The 17485-nt window shown below is 48.4% G+C and overlaps 4 protein-coding genes across 4 annotated transcripts; 3 read left to right on the forward strand and 1 right to left on the reverse strand.

The window, feature by feature from the left end:
* Nucleotides 1-230: 230 nt before the first annotated feature.
* Nucleotides 231-1661, forward strand: FIESC28_00575 (uncharacterized protein; the record flags this gene model as incomplete). Its single annotated transcript, XM_031154726.1, has 2 exons — nt 231-284; nt 381-1661. 2 exons carry the CDS (start codon nt 231-233, stop codon nt 1659-1661), a joined length of 1335 nt encoding a protein of 444 aa, XP_031021169.1.
* Nucleotides 1662-4332: 2671 nt separating this feature from the next.
* Nucleotides 4333-6772, reverse strand: FIESC28_00576 (uncharacterized protein; the record flags this gene model as incomplete). Its single annotated transcript, XM_031154727.1, has 3 exons — nt 4333-5443; nt 5605-6006; nt 6057-6772. 3 exons carry the CDS (start codon nt 6770-6772, stop codon nt 4333-4335), a joined length of 2229 nt encoding a protein of 742 aa, XP_031021170.1.
* A 4094-nt stretch (nt 6773-10866) lies between these two features.
* FIESC28_00577 (uncharacterized protein) lies at nt 10867-11758 on the forward strand (the record flags this gene model as incomplete). The annotated part of the gene is made up of 2 exons (XM_031154728.1): nt 10867-11010; nt 11072-11758. 2 exons carry the CDS (start codon nt 10867-10869, stop codon nt 11756-11758), a joined length of 831 nt encoding a protein of 276 aa, XP_031021171.1.
* A 1576-nt stretch (nt 11759-13334) lies between these two features.
* FIESC28_00578 (uncharacterized protein) lies at nt 13335-17344 on the forward strand (the record flags this gene model as incomplete). Its single annotated transcript, XM_031154729.1, has 11 exons — nt 13335-13355; nt 13485-13592; nt 13652-13827; nt 13884-14642; nt 14693-15112; nt 15160-15292; nt 15347-15410; nt 15457-15710; nt 15759-16161; nt 16210-16423; nt 16477-17344. 11 exons carry the CDS (start codon nt 13335-13337, stop codon nt 17342-17344), a joined length of 3420 nt encoding a protein of 1139 aa, XP_031021172.1.
* Nucleotides 17345-17485: the final 141 nt, after the last annotated feature.

Consider the following 17485-nt stretch of genomic DNA (forward strand, 5'->3'; position numbering starts at 1 on the left):
GGAAGTTCTTTTGCGGGACACTTACACACAAGCCTTTCGACATCGGTGCCGATAGAAACCCACCATATTCTCCCTCCACCTTGTCCGAACCAAGCATACTCGACTGGAAATTGACCACTTTGAAACCTACATATCAAGCTTTCACCAAAAATCAACTCTTGTCGCCATAGACCAATTCGCCTTCTAGCTCTCGAGTCGACTGCATCTTAGCCAGTCAACACCCCGCCAAAATGATAATTGATGGAGAAAAGTATGCTTGCGAGGCCTGCGTTCGCGGCCATCGCGTGAGCAATTGTCAACATTCTGGTTAGTCTATACTCCATTATCAACGTCTGAGTTCTTGCATAGTCGAACGTCTACTTACCATACACATTTCTTAGACCGTCCTCTTCAACATATCAACAAGAAGGGTCGACCAGTTTCTCAATGCGCCCACTGTCGCGCAATGCGCAAGTCTCGTTCTGCCCATGTCAAATGTGACTGCGGCGAGAAGACGAGCAAATGTGCCCATTTGCAGCCAACTGTCGAAGGGCACACTGGTGAGCTTCCTCTTACTTCGAGCTGTCACAGACCTCGAGGTGTTTGACAAAAGTCCCATTTCTAAACCTCTCACAGAGACATGCTGCTGCAACCATGGCGGCCACTGCAGTTGCTCGCACAAGACCGAGCCTGCTCTTGACACCGTCCCCGAGTCTGACTCGGAGCGCGAGTCCTTGACCATGAGCATTACTGGCCGTCCCAAGCCTCCTGGTCGACGACGACGAGCCAACACAGTTCACTCAGATGGTGTTTTGACCTTCGACCAGCATGGTAACCACAAGCCTGCCCACCGAAGTGCCCGAGCTTCGCAAAAGTGTGGCCCATACCAGCTCAACAGGGTGAACTCGGCTCATAGCACTACCAGTCTAGGCGCCGACAGCATGCTCCAAAAGAGCTCGCGGGAACCTCCTAGTAGTCGAGCACGCGCTGCTACCAACCGAGAACGTCGAGTCAAGTCGGAAACTACTTCGCCACTTATGACCGGTGCTAGCAGTTTCCAAAATCTGAACGCCAACCTTCCTCCTCTGGACCTGTCGAGCATCGAGTACCCTCCTTATATGGCCAATAGCACGACGTTCGATCTATTTGGTTCTGGTTTCAACTCTGAGACAGAAGCTCCTATGTACAGCGCCGGCCTCAGCGCTCATTCAGTCGACTGGAGCCATTACGACCTTGCCGAGATGAAGGGCGATACCTTCACGCCATCAAGCTACAGCCAGGCTGGCACTCAAAGCTTCAATGGTCTCTTTGACTTTGGCAGCGGCTCAGAGCACTTGCCCCACCTTGCCAATACTACATCGACTTCGGGAGAGGTTTCCGAGGTAGAGGACTTCCTTCCTGGAGGAGATGACGAGATCCATGGCCTAGATGGATTCAGCCGTGGTGACAGCTTCATCCGACAACCCGGCAATGTTATGGCTAACTCCGCCGACCTCACCACCATCGATTACGATAGCTTCTACAAGGGAGCCGATGCTGGCCCTATGGCTGGAGCCGGTCTTTCAATGGTTGAGGATGACCCTGCATTCTGGATGCCCAACTACAACGAAGGCATCGCGACAATGGACGAGAGTCCCGACCCTCTCGGCCCTGCTTCCATGCCCGGCTTTTGGGGTATGTGAAGATTGATTGAGGTTTCGAATATCCTGGCGTACATAATACCCATTCAGTTTTTTATTTTCAAGTCATTAGGTTGACGCACCGGTAGGCGTTGGAAAATACCATACGGGATGAGGCCATGAGAGATATGGCTTCTTCCTTTCTTTTATTTATTTTGCGCAAACAGCGGCAATATATACGTTTCATGTAGAGCGGACTTCCGCTCACCACCACTCGAAAAAGGACGCCGTTGTATGACGTCTGAATTTCCGATGGTGATGATGATGATGACAGGACGACATTTTCATCCAAAAGGTAGACGGTTTGGGAATCTTGATGAGCATGAATTTTCCTACTATCAACTGGGAGGAACAGGAGATATAGAACAGGCGCAGGTGGCTTTTATTTTTGAATTATACAAGACTACAGTGCAGGAGTGCACATGCATGTGTCGGCATTCAAGCAAAGAAGAGCAGTGCAAGTGGTTCGGTGAATTAGCTTCTTCTTGGAAGAGTTGTGACCAGGACAACATCGAGCTGGAAGCAAAATGTGCAGGAACATGACAACAAGCCAGGGCAAGGCGTCCCACTATCTTGCATGGTCTGTCAGTTGTACGTGGTTTTATCTGCAAGACAGTTTGCATATCAATCGATGGGAACGGGACGAAGGTTCAGCTTCTTTACTTGATTATCAGGCATCCATATTGTGTCTGTTGATTCAATCGTTGCACATCTTTCGTGCCTTCCACTGGCTCGATGTTCCTGCTTCTGACATCACACTGGGTACGAAAAAGAGTACTCGGCGAGGATCTGTTACAACGCAATAATAAACTTCATGATTGAGGACCAAGACCAGCCGAGTCAAGGTTCACGAGCCAACACCACCAAATAACTGTTCCTTCCATTCACGGGTGATCATGATCATGTTGACATGGACTTGAGAATAGCTGACACGACTTTGCTGTAAATCTTAGCGGTATCAGCTGTTATTCCTTCAAGGCAGCCGCACACGGATCTCATAGCAGTACGTCGTCGGACACCCGGAGATGAGATGGGTTGACTTGTCGAGGTATGGGTGTGATGAGGTTCTTGACAAGCACATATTGTTTGTGGTTCGATGCTCGGTGCCCATCCAACGAAAACGGCAATTACCTGAGCATGGATTCAGAAACATTCAGCGTTTCTATCATATTAACATTACACTATAGGTAGTGCCAAAGGCAGCGCTTGCTAATTTTCCCCGTCTTTTAGACCCCGTACTCACCCCAGTCGTCCCCCAGCCGGGGGATCCTTGGGGTCATGGAGAAAGAAGGTGCAACGCCAGATGGCATGATCGATTACAGTCATATACATAGATCCGACAAGTTCTCGTACTATTATTGTATTGATGGGAACTCCCACAAAGGGACATTGATCGTTGGTCTCGAAGAAAAGAGACAGGTCGTTTGAGCATCACAAAGGATGAGATGTCGTGAGCGGCCCCACCACGCCCAACGAAGATTCTTCAACGCCAATGCAGCCTATATTTGCTTTGTCAAGGCCCAGAGATGCATACAACCTTGCGTTTTGCTTCTGCGTTGTGCTGTGCATACAGTACAGTACGTCCAACGCTTGACGCTGGGCCGAGACCGGCATGGGAGTATCAGTTCAGTAATGCAGGGCCTGGCCTGGTCTATTTCTTGTCTAAAATGCAGTAGGGGGCGTACAGCAAGCATAGAAGGCTTCCATACGGCTTCTCAACACGGGCGGCCAGGTACGCACACGTACTGTAGGTGTCTTGCGTGCTGGAACGACACTGGATGACGACTGACTACGCAGCTAGCTTCAGGGATTTAAAATCGTCCAGCCATTCATTTGCACGGCTAAGCGGGGCCGTTCTATACTAATCGTATAGCGGAGGCCATCGTCTTTGACTACCCTCTGACCGACAGATACTGCCCTAATTACCAGTCTACTGACAGTAGGCTAGTCGAACTGAGAAGACTTTTATTTGATAAGGGCAAGTTACGTAAACTCGACGCCATTACTCGACGGGTCCTTAGCATCTCCTGGTCCTCGGAGACAGAAGAGAAAGCGTCGATCAGGTACAGCTTGAAATATGCACGATTTGACTTTTTTCCCACCCACTAGTTTCAGCAACGGCATGAGCTTTGATTGACTGAACTAGATTATGACAGCAAAGGGCAAAACTCTGTTTGGAACCGTCTCTGCATGCGAAATGAATTGTCGGTTACAGACCAGTTTGATAGGACAAGAGAATAACGACATCAGGGTTGTTTGATCCCAAATTAACATCTCCGTAACGTCTCAACAAAACTAGACGCCATCGTTCACAGTAGTCTACATGCTTGGCGCTATCATTCTTCGTCATCTCTCCATTTTCATCAACCCCAGTTCGATGAGTGTCATTTCGGGAATATACATACTCGTCAATGTCAGAAGAATTGGTTCCAAAGAGCCACAGAGACGAAACAATTTGGTCACTTTATGCCAGCTTAGGCCAGCACTTAGACAGCTTTACTTCGGAGCCCCAGAGACGAAATGATTTGGTTGTTTTATGCTACTTAAGACTAGCATACAGGTATTTTCGCACCTTCAACCTTACAGTACCCTATTATACACGGGAGTTGTCGTCTCCCGAGGTCGTCCCTTCATTATGACCTTTTACATCACCATCTGCCAAGGATATCCATCCCTAAGCCATTTCCAGATACCCCAAAGCCAATGACGGACCAAAAGCAATGTCATCGCCTCCCTCGTGGGCTGTGGCTAGGTCTGCCAAATGTTGAAGTCCTTGGCTTGCAGTCGATGCTTCCACAGATGAAGTAGGTCGCAGTTGCTCTGCGAGCTTCTCGCGGATAATGTCCCATATCGTAGCGGGTTTGTCCACGACGTCCTTGATCAGCTGTGTCGCTTCTTCTCGCGATCGATCCATCTTGATTAACTTTGCCAAAGACACATAAACAACCGACACAAAGTGATTGAGGAGCGGGCTACGCAGATAGTCGTTCGCGGAGAGAAGGTTGACGAGTTCCTTAGTAGCCCACAGTGTCTCTGATGATGTGGCTCCTGGCGTAAGCAGTATTATTACGAGCCTGCAGTGCCAGTATGCCATATGAACCATTGGATGCGATGCGGGCTCAATGTGCGCAGGCAAGTCTTCTCTGTAGTTCTCGATGTAATCCGCGAGGATTTTTGCTGTGTGTTCCTCAGTTGTTGATGCTCCCGGTTGCAATGTAAAAATGGCATGCCAGAGGCGATTGAGTAGCTTCGATAAACGAACAAGGTAGAAACACACTTCTCCCAAGATATTCTCAAGACCAGGAGGAGCTACCACGCTGTTGTCTGAGATATAAGAGGGACTTCCTGTACCAGTAGCGTGCCAGCGATCCATCAGGATCAGTGACCACCACAATCGCGCACAAAGCGCATCATCTGAATCCGACTCGGTGATTGACTCTATGGGGGTAAACCTCCATAATCTCATCGCGCCAGCCAGACCAATGGCGCGTAAGAGTGGGAAAGGCATGGTTTTTGATAAACGCAAGTCGGCATCGATGATGAGTAGCAACAGAGTTTGCAAATGAACGATGTTCACAGCAGTTGAAGCAGCATGCCCGTGCTGTTCCAATGCCGAAAGGAGCGAGTCGGCATGCTTGACATCACCATCGCCTGATCCTACAACAGCAGGAAGAGCATTCGCGAATGCATTTTGAAGGGACGTTGGGCATTGTGCGAGCAATTCCTGCATCCGGCCCTTTGTACTAGGCAGTATCGGATAAACAGGCTGGAAGCTGGACAAATAACTGGGTAAGAGATTATTAGCTATAGAACATTCAGATGGGTAGCAGAAGAATTGTCCTCTAAGACAAGAAACGAAATCCTCATGGTCAGATTAGGCTATCTCGTCTCTTATATTCGTTGCGGCCAATTCTTCTGACACCCTGACAGTGAATCGGTGACTAACCTGTGCAGCATGCCTTCGTCGATGTCTACAGCTTCGTGAGCGTCGGGCATCGATACATCCATAGTGGCTACAGGCGGCTTGGAAGGCGAGGTTTCGGGCTTGAGAGGTGCAGGATGTGGTGCTAACGAGTTGTTGTCGTAAGATCCATAGGTGGGTTCAGATGTGCCGGGTGAAGCTTGGAGTCGCTGAGGTTCGGAGCCCCATGGTGTCTGTCGGGAAGGTGTTGCGAAGTCATTTGTCGAGACACTGGAGAATGGTCGCTTGCGAGTAGCATCTTCACCTTGGCTCGGTCGTGGTCTATCTGTAACGAAAAGCCTATCAATGTCGTCTTGGCTGAGGCCTCCGTCCGATTCAAGCTTGTTCTCGATACTGTGGATACGATCTGCGAGCTCTTTGATATATCTGCAATACATCAGTATACGCGTTCATCAATCCATACAACACAGACATACCCTTTACTGGGACCTCGTTTCTGAGGTACGCGGCTAAACAAACATCTTATGGATGACCTCGCACAACTAGAACACGGTGCATCGCCAGTATCGGACTGAGCATCACACTTAATCTTCTTCCTGCGGCATTCATCACATGCTCTGGAGACTTTCGATCTCTTCCTGGGAGGAATGCTGTTGTCGATAGGGTACTGGGACGACATAGATGGTCCAACCTGGACGGACATAGGATGCGGTACCATCGGGTCGCTCGTGGGAGTGTCGTGAACATACGATGGTGTTTGTTGTTGATCAGACTCCGGATGAGGCATGATGTTTCGCAGATTAGGGTCCTCAACGTTCATATTGGGGTCTGTAGCAGGCATCATGGATGTCCCAGCTAGACCCTGGCCCAGCTGTGCTGCCAACTGAAGTTCTTCTAGGTTGGCGGGACGAGAAACGTGCTGTTGAACGGATTCCTGTTCCGGCTGCTGTAGTTCACTCTGGCCATGGTCCTGCACTTGTACATGTCGCACTTGTTCGGGGACTTGATGTTCGGGCTGCTCGTGGTGTTGCTCATGATGGGGCTCGACATGGTCATGATGCCCCTCTTGGTGATCTTGGACACCCTCTCGACCGCCAGTGTTGTAAAAAGGACCAGATTCCAATGCCTCAGCTCCCGGGGAGGGATATGTGACATTAGAACCGTCAGCCTCTGGCTCCATTTTTGTGCTCATGATTCCAGCCACCTGGGCATGTACAGTACAGCTGTTCGGCACTTGCGGGGTATTAAATCGTCACTCAAAATGGCAGTATGGGCCTAGTGATGACGAATTGTTGCAGTACTTCAATAAATGTGATGTTGATACGCGATATAAACGCGTTCTGCCAGAATGAGCAGTGCGCGTCGCGCAACGATGTCACTGGACGAAAGCATTGTTAGCTACAGTTCGACGCGATCATGACGAAGTCTACACGATCGTGATGGCACGAAAAGTGAAGTTTGACACTGGGGCAACGACGAGGATGCGCTCGTGCTGTGAATTGGGAAAGCTATATCTTGGTCATGACGACTTACACGACTCTTGTTCCAGCTGGGATCTCGGAGCTGAATAAATGCGATACAACGCCTCGACGGAAGAGGAAGAACTCGGCCCCGATGACTTGCGAATAGGCGGCTTGTGTGGGTGTGTTTTTGGCAAGATCACGGAGAAGGAAGAATTTTTCGGAGGGGGAAATGCTCGGGCTGGAGCTACAGTGATTAGTCAGCTACCCTAGAGTTATCGTCCAAAGTTTAGCGATAAGCTTTCAAGATTCAATACCAATCTTGGTTACAGCTCAAATGAATCACTGTTTATTTTATTTTATTGCAAGTCTAAATAAGAACTAAGTGGCTTTGTTTTGTTACCATAGGCATTCGTCATGTCCTCATGTACCTATTGGTGGTGGTGCTTTCCTTATGATCACTGACCTTCCAAACAGACGAGCGTCAGAGTTTCCTAACAGTTGGCTTCCAAGATCAGAAGAAGCGGAACGATTTGACCATAGAATCGACACTCGTGAATTCAAGGTTCTGCTACTGCCTTGTGGCCTTATGAAAAAAATACACCGCTGAACTCACATTGTTGAAACCATTGGGTACTCGATTGGTGACCTGCTCTTTGCAGAATGACAAGGTGACTCGCACACAATGATCCAGTCACATTATGCCAGCTTAGAGCAGCACTTGGGCTACTTTGTCTTGACACCCTAAGCCTTGGAGAAAAATTCCTCGTTACTCACCTGGGCTGCTAAATAGATGGTTACATGCGCAGGTAGCGATAGACTTATCAACATCATACGCTGAGAACATGCTTCGGGAATGGCTTGGTCATCTGGCCGCTGAAGAAGCCAAGTAGACGTGCCACGTAGGTCCAAGAAGCAACTTCAAGCAAAGCTGGCAAACCAAGAACTTTGCATATGTAGTTCAACGGCTAAGCTTCCAAGGTTGGAACATGAAGTAGCAAGGGTTCTTCCTATAAGGTTGCCCAAGGGTTGCTGCGCCGTTATTATACAGCAAACCATTCTTGTTTAGACGGAACAATGCCCCCTTTCATTATGTTTGTTTCGACATAGGTGCACCCCTTTATCTTGATAACATAGAAACAAAGTAAATGAAATAGAATGCAGCTTCAAGATTGAAGTCGTCCAACGTCCAATCACATGAGATTGAACCCCCCCTGACACGTGCAAGTTGGGGGTCATATCAATCGAACTGCCTAGATTTGTCTAGCTGACGGCAATATCTCTTGCATGCGCGATAACTGCGGGATCGTCATTGAAGAACGGCCTCAATGACAGGAATAGCAACCATATGACCAGGTCTGCAGACGATGTTAAAGGTTAAAGGTGGTAGAAGGTGGCCCAGGTGAAACATCGTACCACACAAGGGCTGGGGGAAAAGTGCAATTTCCGGCATATGAGTTGAACGTTGGATCCATGCCATGACGTTAGTTTTCAGAACCAACTACCTAATAGCCGTGTTTATTACTCAAGCCTCAGCCTCAGCCCTATCGATAGTTGAGTTCGTCTGATCGGACAGAGGGAGGAATCGTTTGCGCCATTGCCAACGTGTATCGCGGCTAACCGGAACTTCAAAATCGAATCAGAAGCATGGGAGCTTGTGATCTACTTTACATAGTACGACCTGAGGTCGAATGCCTCCCAATACTCGGTGTGTGATCATTAATCACCCCGACTGTATCATTCCCCCGGGTTTACATTCCTTTATCTGAGAGCCTGGAGCAACGGTCAACGTCCTCAATCTCTTTTCTTAGTTTAATGCGACATGTGCCGATCACTTTTATGCATCAAAGCATCCCTGTCCTTGCTCAAGGGCAGTTGTAATTAATTTCTGTAAGGATATATCTGGGGAAGAACGCAAGCCCTTGGCCTGAGAATCAACTACATAAAAACTTACACACTATATCCATTCTGACCTTCATTCTCAACGTCGAGTTTCCTGTAGTGTTCTTCTCGGGATTGTAGACCCTGTCATCAAGACGGCAGACGGGTCCTCGACTGTCTCAAGCCCCTGGCAGGTGGCGCCTCGGTGGAAGGATGGACGTTTCCCGCAGCGGAGGCTAGCGGGTAATATGTGACTAGCTCAGGTAGTCAGTCGCTCCAGGGGGTATTCAGGAGGGTCTCGCTCAATTGCGAATGGAAGTAGAGTCAGCCTCTGGGCAAATGGAGAAACTGCCAACCTTACGTATTCATGTTTGCTTCTGTTGGTCTGAGTCTGAAGAGGCAACGTTCAAGTAGCCAATGGGATAATACAGAGCAGTCTGACAACTTGTAGAAAAAGTGATAGTTGATACTAGAGCGTACAGTCACCTATGACTGATGGGATGATGCGACACTACAGAGTGTTTTGCTTTTTGTTCCTTCGACCGTTGTCATATTTGACAACTGAATTGTTGAAGAAATAACGGACGACTTCGGTCATACTGACTGTTCTAGAACTTGGGTAAGGATTTGCTGAGCCAAGATTTTATTGTTAAAGAGTCTGTACAATCATTGTTGTCGTTGGCTGACCAAAATCTCCGGCATCAAAAAGTCCACTTACACGAGCGATTAAGCAATCAATAATCCAATACCATGTCGCTTCAACTGTCCGAGTGAGAGGCCGGAGGCGCTCGCTCGACCTGTTCGCGAACCAGGGATCTTAGAGTGGGTATTGGATGAGCGACAGAAAGTGATCCGGCAACTCCTAGTGGACCAGCTCAGACTCGATTCAGTGATCAGAACCTCAATAAGGAGCGAGTGCCATCAGAGCGCGCTGGAAACAGAATGTGGTTGCAGCGGGAAGCGGCAGTCATAGCGAGTCAATCCCTGAAGAAAGGGACCCGTGAGCGGGAATGGAAGGGATATTTGGGTAGCCAAGAAGACGGATCTAATTTCCTTGACGATTCCAGAAGCTAGAAATCTCACACCAAGTCATGGGAAGTGTTGAGTAATACAAGGGAGCGGGCCTTCTTGAAGATCATTCGGCCGCAATCGCATCATACAAGCAACAAGCATAAACATTTGGCTGCTGTAGCATGTTCGCACTCTCGGGCTTTCTCTCGATTAGTTTACCTTTTAGTCGTCTTCGTCGTCTTCTAGCCTTCTTTTGAGCCACGTCCCTAATCTGCTCTATGCCTAGATTGCTGAAACGGCCCTAATTCTCCCTATACCCGCGCCGATAAAAAAGAGGATCCATGTGTAGCTCACATTTACCTGGTACCTGTCGAGTGTAGGTAATGTACAAGACAGGAGTTAGTACATACGGTACTACGTAGTATGTCAGGTATCCTTGTTCCTTGCCTTGTCTTTCGCTCGTCTCACGAACGTGCAGTGCAAGCTTATTAGTCGACTCGGCGAGTTATCGACCGCAAAAGTCCCTTGCCTTGCCTTGTCTGGCTCCCTAAGGTTTTCGACTAAAACCTATGGATGCGTAGCATCGCATCCACTTCTCTTTTCTCTTGTCTCAGGGACTAGACTTTATTTTTATATTCTTATTTTATTTCCATATCCATTCTTCTCTTTTTAACTTTCCTCCCTTTTCCTTCCCTGTTGAAACGCCCTTATTACTCTGTTATGGCATCATTGGTCGTTCGTCTCCTGTTTTGAGGGAAGGGTCGCTCCTGCACATTTCGCATTTGGGTTTCTCAACTTGTTGTTACTCCTCTCACACGACGTTTATTGCAGTTTCAATGACGCATGCGAAACAACCTTTTCTATCGTTCTACAACCGCCGATCTGCGTTTGACTACTTCGCACAACGACAACCGTTTAACTTTTTCATTCCATCATGTTGTTGAGTATGGATGTTATGAAGGTGCGGGACTGGACATATCTCGAGGACCCTCCCCAAGACATTGGCCCAGCTCGACATCTTCTCGAGGTTTACAGCAAAATTCCATACAATGACCTGGACGGTCACATACGCCGTGTGGTAAGTTCAGAATCTTGTCTATCATCCCGGCACAGCAACTGACTCGACCTTCTGTTTTCAGCGAGAGAAAGCCTGGTGCATCTCACAGTACCCTTGCGTTGGACGATGGAAGTTCCTTTACATCCCAGACCCTAAGGACCCTCGCTATCAACAGGCTCTCTTCCGCCTCAACGTCGCCGGCTCTAGGGATGTCCTTCTCGATCTCGGATGTGGTGTCGGGCAGGTGATCCGACAATTCCGCGCAGACGGTGTCGACGGAGCTCAACTTATCGGTACTGATCTGCAGGCCAAGTTCATCGACATCGGGTACGATTTGTTCCAAGATCGACATCAGCTAGGCGCCGCCTTTGTCGCTGGCGATATGTTGGACCCTGAAGACAAGGAGATGGCTTCTTTGCGCGGCAAGATCACCATGGTTCATGCGGGCAGTTTCTTCCACCTCTTCAACTGGATCCAGCAACTCTATATCGGCAAACGCGTTGTCGAATTTCTCAAGCCTGGCACTAAAAACGCAATGATATATGGCCGTCAGGTCGGCACGAATCATCCAGGACCGACTTCCACCAGCACCCGATCCGCTTATTTGCACGACCAAGCAAGCTTCCAACGACTTTGGGACGAAGTTGGCGCCCTAACGAAAACGCGATGGCAGGTCCAGATCGAACCCACGGGAGAGCCTGTATCCAAAGTGCCTGGCTTCAACAATCACACATTCCCGGTCAACTTTACCGTTTACCAGGTATCATGAGTAATTGCTTTGCTAAAGTGAGGCGTATCATGACAACCTAACTACACGGAATGAGCGGAGATCACATCACGATCCTTGTCTCGCCTCATTTCTCCATATTATCCGGCATTCGACCCTATCGCCAAGCTAGCATTCAACCAAGCGGCTTGCCCTCTTGGGTTTGGTCAGGATATACCCAAACTAGCGCCAGTGCACTCGGCATTACAACGACTCAGACTCACGACCAATATCACAAAATCCAATATTGGCAATTTTTGACTTCGCCCGCACTTGTCGCGTCTAGGCTCGCTGCTTCACAAATGTCCGTGGCCTACTGGTGAAGCTTATTTGGGGTTGGAACCGCAGAGGGGCGATTGCTTGACCTTCACCGACAGCTATCACCGGTAGCTATCGGCCCTCCCAACATTTTACTATTGCGGACATAAAAAGATCAACACGGCCTATATCTTGTGGGACCGTGAGTTTTTGATCTGCGGATATCAACCCGCAAGCTTTTGACACACATGAGTTGTCTGCGTCAACGCTGGCCACGGTGGCCGAAAGAATCGCAAAACAATAAACAACTTACAAACAACAATTTATCTGAGAGCAAGCACTATTCCAGGAAAGGATTGCATGTCGCGGGTAAATTGTTCGCATGATTAATGATACACAATGATATAGTCGACCGCAGCTGGGCAACAACTGGCGCTCTTCAACACGGAGCTAGTCGACTCATGCTAGTCCTCTTTTTGGCGTTAAACGGCGGGAATTATAGACGGGTTTAAGGAGGAAAAGATAGACCGGCTCAGATGGCTATAGATTAATACATAATTTACGCAGCTGCTTTTCTAGAATTGACCTTGTTTGGGTCGGCTATATCGTTTCTTGGTCTGCAAGTCATGCTGCCTGCCCACTTACACGCGAGGTGAGGACGTTATGATTTGGGTACTTCAGAGACAAGTATTTCCAGACTAGAGGTACATGAGAGTACTTTTGCCCACTCATTGGGCTTGTATACACTTTGTAGCGAGTTTGCGCCTTGGTGATCAATGCATTGTGTGCGTATTTGTTCCCGATTTAACAGAGCATGAGTTCCTATCAGACGTATTGATGATGAATAGAAGCAAACCGAAGACATTCTCTATTAGCCCAGCCATAAGATCCTAAGCCACCGGGATCAAGCCAAACTTACTATCTCTGTTTTCTATAAGCATCCCCACTCAGATAGAAAACCAATCATTACATTGTCTGCTTCAGTACCAAGTAACAATCATTCAATGGGCAGGTGCGAAGCTGTAAGCGCGTCAACTTCGCGCGCTGGTTAAACGTCGGCTAATGGAAGGAAGCTCGATGCCCCTCCATCAAGCTTGGGGAGCTGGTGGTTTGGATCCCACTTCCGTCACCGGCGTCTGCTTCTATCAATAAACCCAATATTTGGGGTTAAGAGGCTAATTCTACACTTTTATTGTTTTAACAGATACAGAACAGATACACGCGCTCAGAGTCTTGTGCGCCAGCCTCGGTGAGGTCTGGACAGAGTTGGCGCCTTCTTATAAAGCTATGTGCCTACGGATAATGCCCATATTCTGCTACAATGGACGCCGATTGGGATGAGGTACGTTTCCTGACAGCGCCGCACCTTAGACATTTTATACATACAATATAATGGAAAACTTGGCTCCGATATACATGTAGTCTTTCAAGACTTGTTCTTTATGCATACGCTTACACGCTGTTGTCGCAGGTCACCCGGATACCCTTTCCGCCTCCGGGCGTGCACGCGATGCCGACGCCAGTTACTACTATGACCTTCGACACATCGTATGAACTTCTTTGGACCGGAAACGACTATGTATGGAAAGATTGAAAGGCCGAAGGCCGTGGATGGGCTCTCGCTAATGGGAATTCTAGGGTCGAGTTACATCCTTCTACGGCACCAACCTTGAGCGATACACCTCACTCAAGGCGCATACTTCTGCCGAGGGTCCAGTTCGTCAAATACTCGTCAACGACAAAGGCGTAGTAGCTTTAGGACCTCAGGATCTCCATATGGCTATACGAAGGGGACCACCAATATGGCATATCAAGTAGGCGAATTCCAGGTCACAGAGAGCGAAGAAAGACGGGCGCTAACCCCGGGCAGGCATGATGAGATGAAAGATTTAAGATGTATGTCTTTTACATCAAAGGGAACGGCAGAGATCATTGCTGCTGGCTGGCAAGATACAATGCTTGTCGTTGACCTCAATAAGGGTGAAGTCACAAAACAAGTGAGCAGCATGCGTATGACTGTTGGAATCTTTCCTAACGAGTACCAGGTACCTACTGAACACCAATACACCATCATGAAACGGGGACGTTACATATGCGCAGCGACGAGGAACGGCTCTGTCAACCTTCTAGACCCAATCAGCTTTGCGGTCGTCAAGTCATGGAATGCACACTCCGCCGTTATTAATGATATAGATGCCCAGCACGACTTCATTGTTACCTGTGGTTTCTCCCTTAGACCGGGTCAAGGTTACATGCTGGACCCCTTCCTGAACGTGTTCGACCTTAAGAAGATGTCATCCATGCCTCCTATTCCCTTCCCAGCAGGCGCCGCGTTTGTGCGAATGCATCCCAGGATGCTCACTACTAGTATAGTGATATCGCAGAGTGGTCAAATTCACATTGTGGATCTTATGAATATTAACACTAGCAATGTGCGACAAGCCAAGACTCTTGCCGTGAGCATGTTTGAGATTGCACCTTCGGGCGAAGCCATGGCTTTGACGGATTCTGATAGCTTCATTCACTTATGGGGATCACCATCAAAGCTTCATTTCGTAGATTTACCGACTCCTATTGAGCTTGCAACTCCACAAGAGCACTTGCCAAACATCGAATGGACACCAGAAACGTGAGTTGTGCCTTATCAACATTATATACTTTATTCGCTAATCTCTATAGACCTTTGAACACAATTGGCATGCCTCATTATCGAGAGACACTGGCATCTGCCTGGCCGGACATACCTTGCGATGTTGGGGCGCCCCCTGTCAAGTTTGACGGTCAATTTCTCTCAGGACTCAAAGCTACCGAGTTCGGGCTGTATGGACGCAATTCTCGGGGATTGCGGAGAAACCAGGCTGAGAATACGCGAAACGTTCATAAATCGGGCGGTTCTGGGCTCAAGGCTCCCAAGTTTCTCAGCGAAAAGGCTCGCGAACTTGCTACTAGCAACGCCGCGGATTCCGATGATAAAGTCGATGAGCTGCTTGGTACTCTCACTGATATGGGGATCGAAAGTAAGAAGTCCGAAGTGCCGGTCATGTATCGCAATGTCGAGATCAAGTACAGCAAGTTCGGAGTGGATGATTTTGACTTCGGGTTAGTATTCTTGCACTGATAAGTGGCCTATTGCTAACCAAAAGCAGATTCTACAACAAAACCCGTTACTCAGGACTTGAGACACACATCTCAAATTCCTACGCCAACTCCTTGTTGCAGATTATGCACTTTACCCCTGTCATTCGGAATCTTGCTCTTCGACACGCTGCTACATCATGTGTAAGCGAGATATGTCTGTTGTGCGAGCTTGGATTCTTGTTCGATATGCTTCAGAAGGCTGAAGGCTCAATTTGTCAAGCAACAAACCTGCTGAAGACTCTCAGCAGCCACCCCCAAGGTATGATCAGTTACCTTTTAACATAGACCACAACTGACTAGCGCAGCGGGACCGCTCGGCCTACTCGAAGAAGACCCCCATGGCTCATCTCTTAATGTAATGCTCCAAGGGCTTACTCGATTTCTTTTGGATAAGATCGTGCATGACTATAAGGCGATTAACACGACAGAGATGGATCAGTCTGCCATGGACCAGGTAATGGCAACGTCGGCGACGACCTCGATTCGGTGCATTAACTGTAGGAGCGAGTACACGCGCCCCGGCTCGACTTACGTTAACGACTTACTTTACCCTTCTGCTGTGAGTACTTGAATACCCCTCAATGAACAAATACTTAATGCAGCCTAGAAGGTTGGGGGTCGAAATGCCAAGATGCCACGCACCACATTCTCCCAGGTTCTTAAGAACAGCGTTGAAAGAGAGACAACATCAAAGGGATGGTGTAGCCGATGCCAACGATACCAGACAATAGCAACAAGAAAGAGTATCCATAGCATACCTTCAGTACTCATGCTAAACACTGCCATCACCAACCAAGAACAACGGGCGCTTTGGTCAACACCAGGATGGCTCCCCGAGGAGATTGGAATTATCGTGGAGAGAGAACAATTCTTCTGCTATGAGGGTGAAGATTTGAAGCTCCATCTCCAACGAGGCATGCATAACATAAAAGTTTATTCACTCACTGGAATGGCTATCAATATCGAGAGTGGGCAGACGCAGAAGTCTCATCTCGTATCCATGATCAATGGTAAGTTATTGAGTCCTTGCTGGAGTCTGTAACTAACAACAAGCGCAGTGGCACATGCGGAACCCGAACCACCAGCAGAGAGCCGATGGCATTTGTTCAACGACTTTCTGGTGAGATCAGTTAGCACGGAAGAGGCACTTACCTTCAACACATCTTGGAAGGTACCTTCTGTGGTTGCGTATCAGGTAAAGGATGAGAATAACAAGATCGATACGGAATGGAAGAAAAATATCGACACCTCTATCCTCTACAAGGACTTCAGGTATGTGTTGATTCGTCTTCGTCGTCGTTTTCCGTTTTATTGACATTCTCTAGCCCAAACACAGATCCCGCAACAAAGACATACCAGGTACTCAACCCTGAAACTGAAGCCCCTGGCCCAGATACAATCATCGCGCTCGACACTGAGTTCGTTGCTATACGACAACCAGAGATCGAAATGAACTCAGATGGTGAAAGGGAGACAATCCGGCCTATAGCGTACGCACTTGCTCGAGCATCAGTCGTTCGTGGCCAAGGTGAAGACGAAGGGACGCCATTCATCGATGATTACATCAATATCAGAGAACCGATTGTCGATTACTTGACATCCTACTCGGGCATCACTGAGCAAGATCTAGACCCCCGAGTTTCGAAGCACAGTCTGCTGCCACTAAAAATGGCATACAAGAAGATGTGGATTCTTCTCAACCTCGGATGTAAATTCTTGGGCCATGGACTGAAACAGGACTTCCGAGTTATCAACATACATATCCCCAAGTCGCAGGTCATTGACACAATTGACCTGTTCTTCCTCAAATCTCGACTGCGAAAGCTATCATTGGCCTTTTTGGCATGGCATCTCCTCAAAGAAGATATCCAAATGGAGACGCACGACTCCATTGAAGATTCCCGGACAGCCCTCAAGTTGTATAAGAAGTATCTCGAGTTTCAAGATGCCGGAATCCTGGAGACGATGTTGCAAGATATTTATCGTGCAGGTAGGGACGTCAACTTCAAACCGCCTCGCAAGGGTGACCAGCAGGTTCCAAGAGCGGATACGCCACCTCCTTTGGTACCTGCTGATGGCTCAGCCGGGCCGGTAACACCGGTTAGAAACATCAACTATTTGGCACAGACGCCTGGATCTGCATTTGGAGGTGGATCTAGTTGGACGCCAGGAAAGGGATCCCCGTTACCATAGTGGACGAAAGAGGGGGAAAGCTCCAAGGATACGAGACCGAAAGATTCTGAAGATCCAGGAAAGGACGAAACTAGGGATCAAGAGGATGGTTCTTAGGATTTGGAAGGGTTAGAAGATGTGGTTGATTTCCGTATATTAGGG

This window comes from Fusarium coffeatum (assembly GCF_003316985.1).
Source record: "Fusarium coffeatum strain FIESC_28 chromosome Unknown BRIP53273_contig_15, whole genome shotgun sequence".
NCBI classification, from domain to species: Eukaryota; Fungi; Ascomycota; class Sordariomycetes; order Hypocreales; family Nectriaceae; genus Fusarium; species Fusarium coffeatum.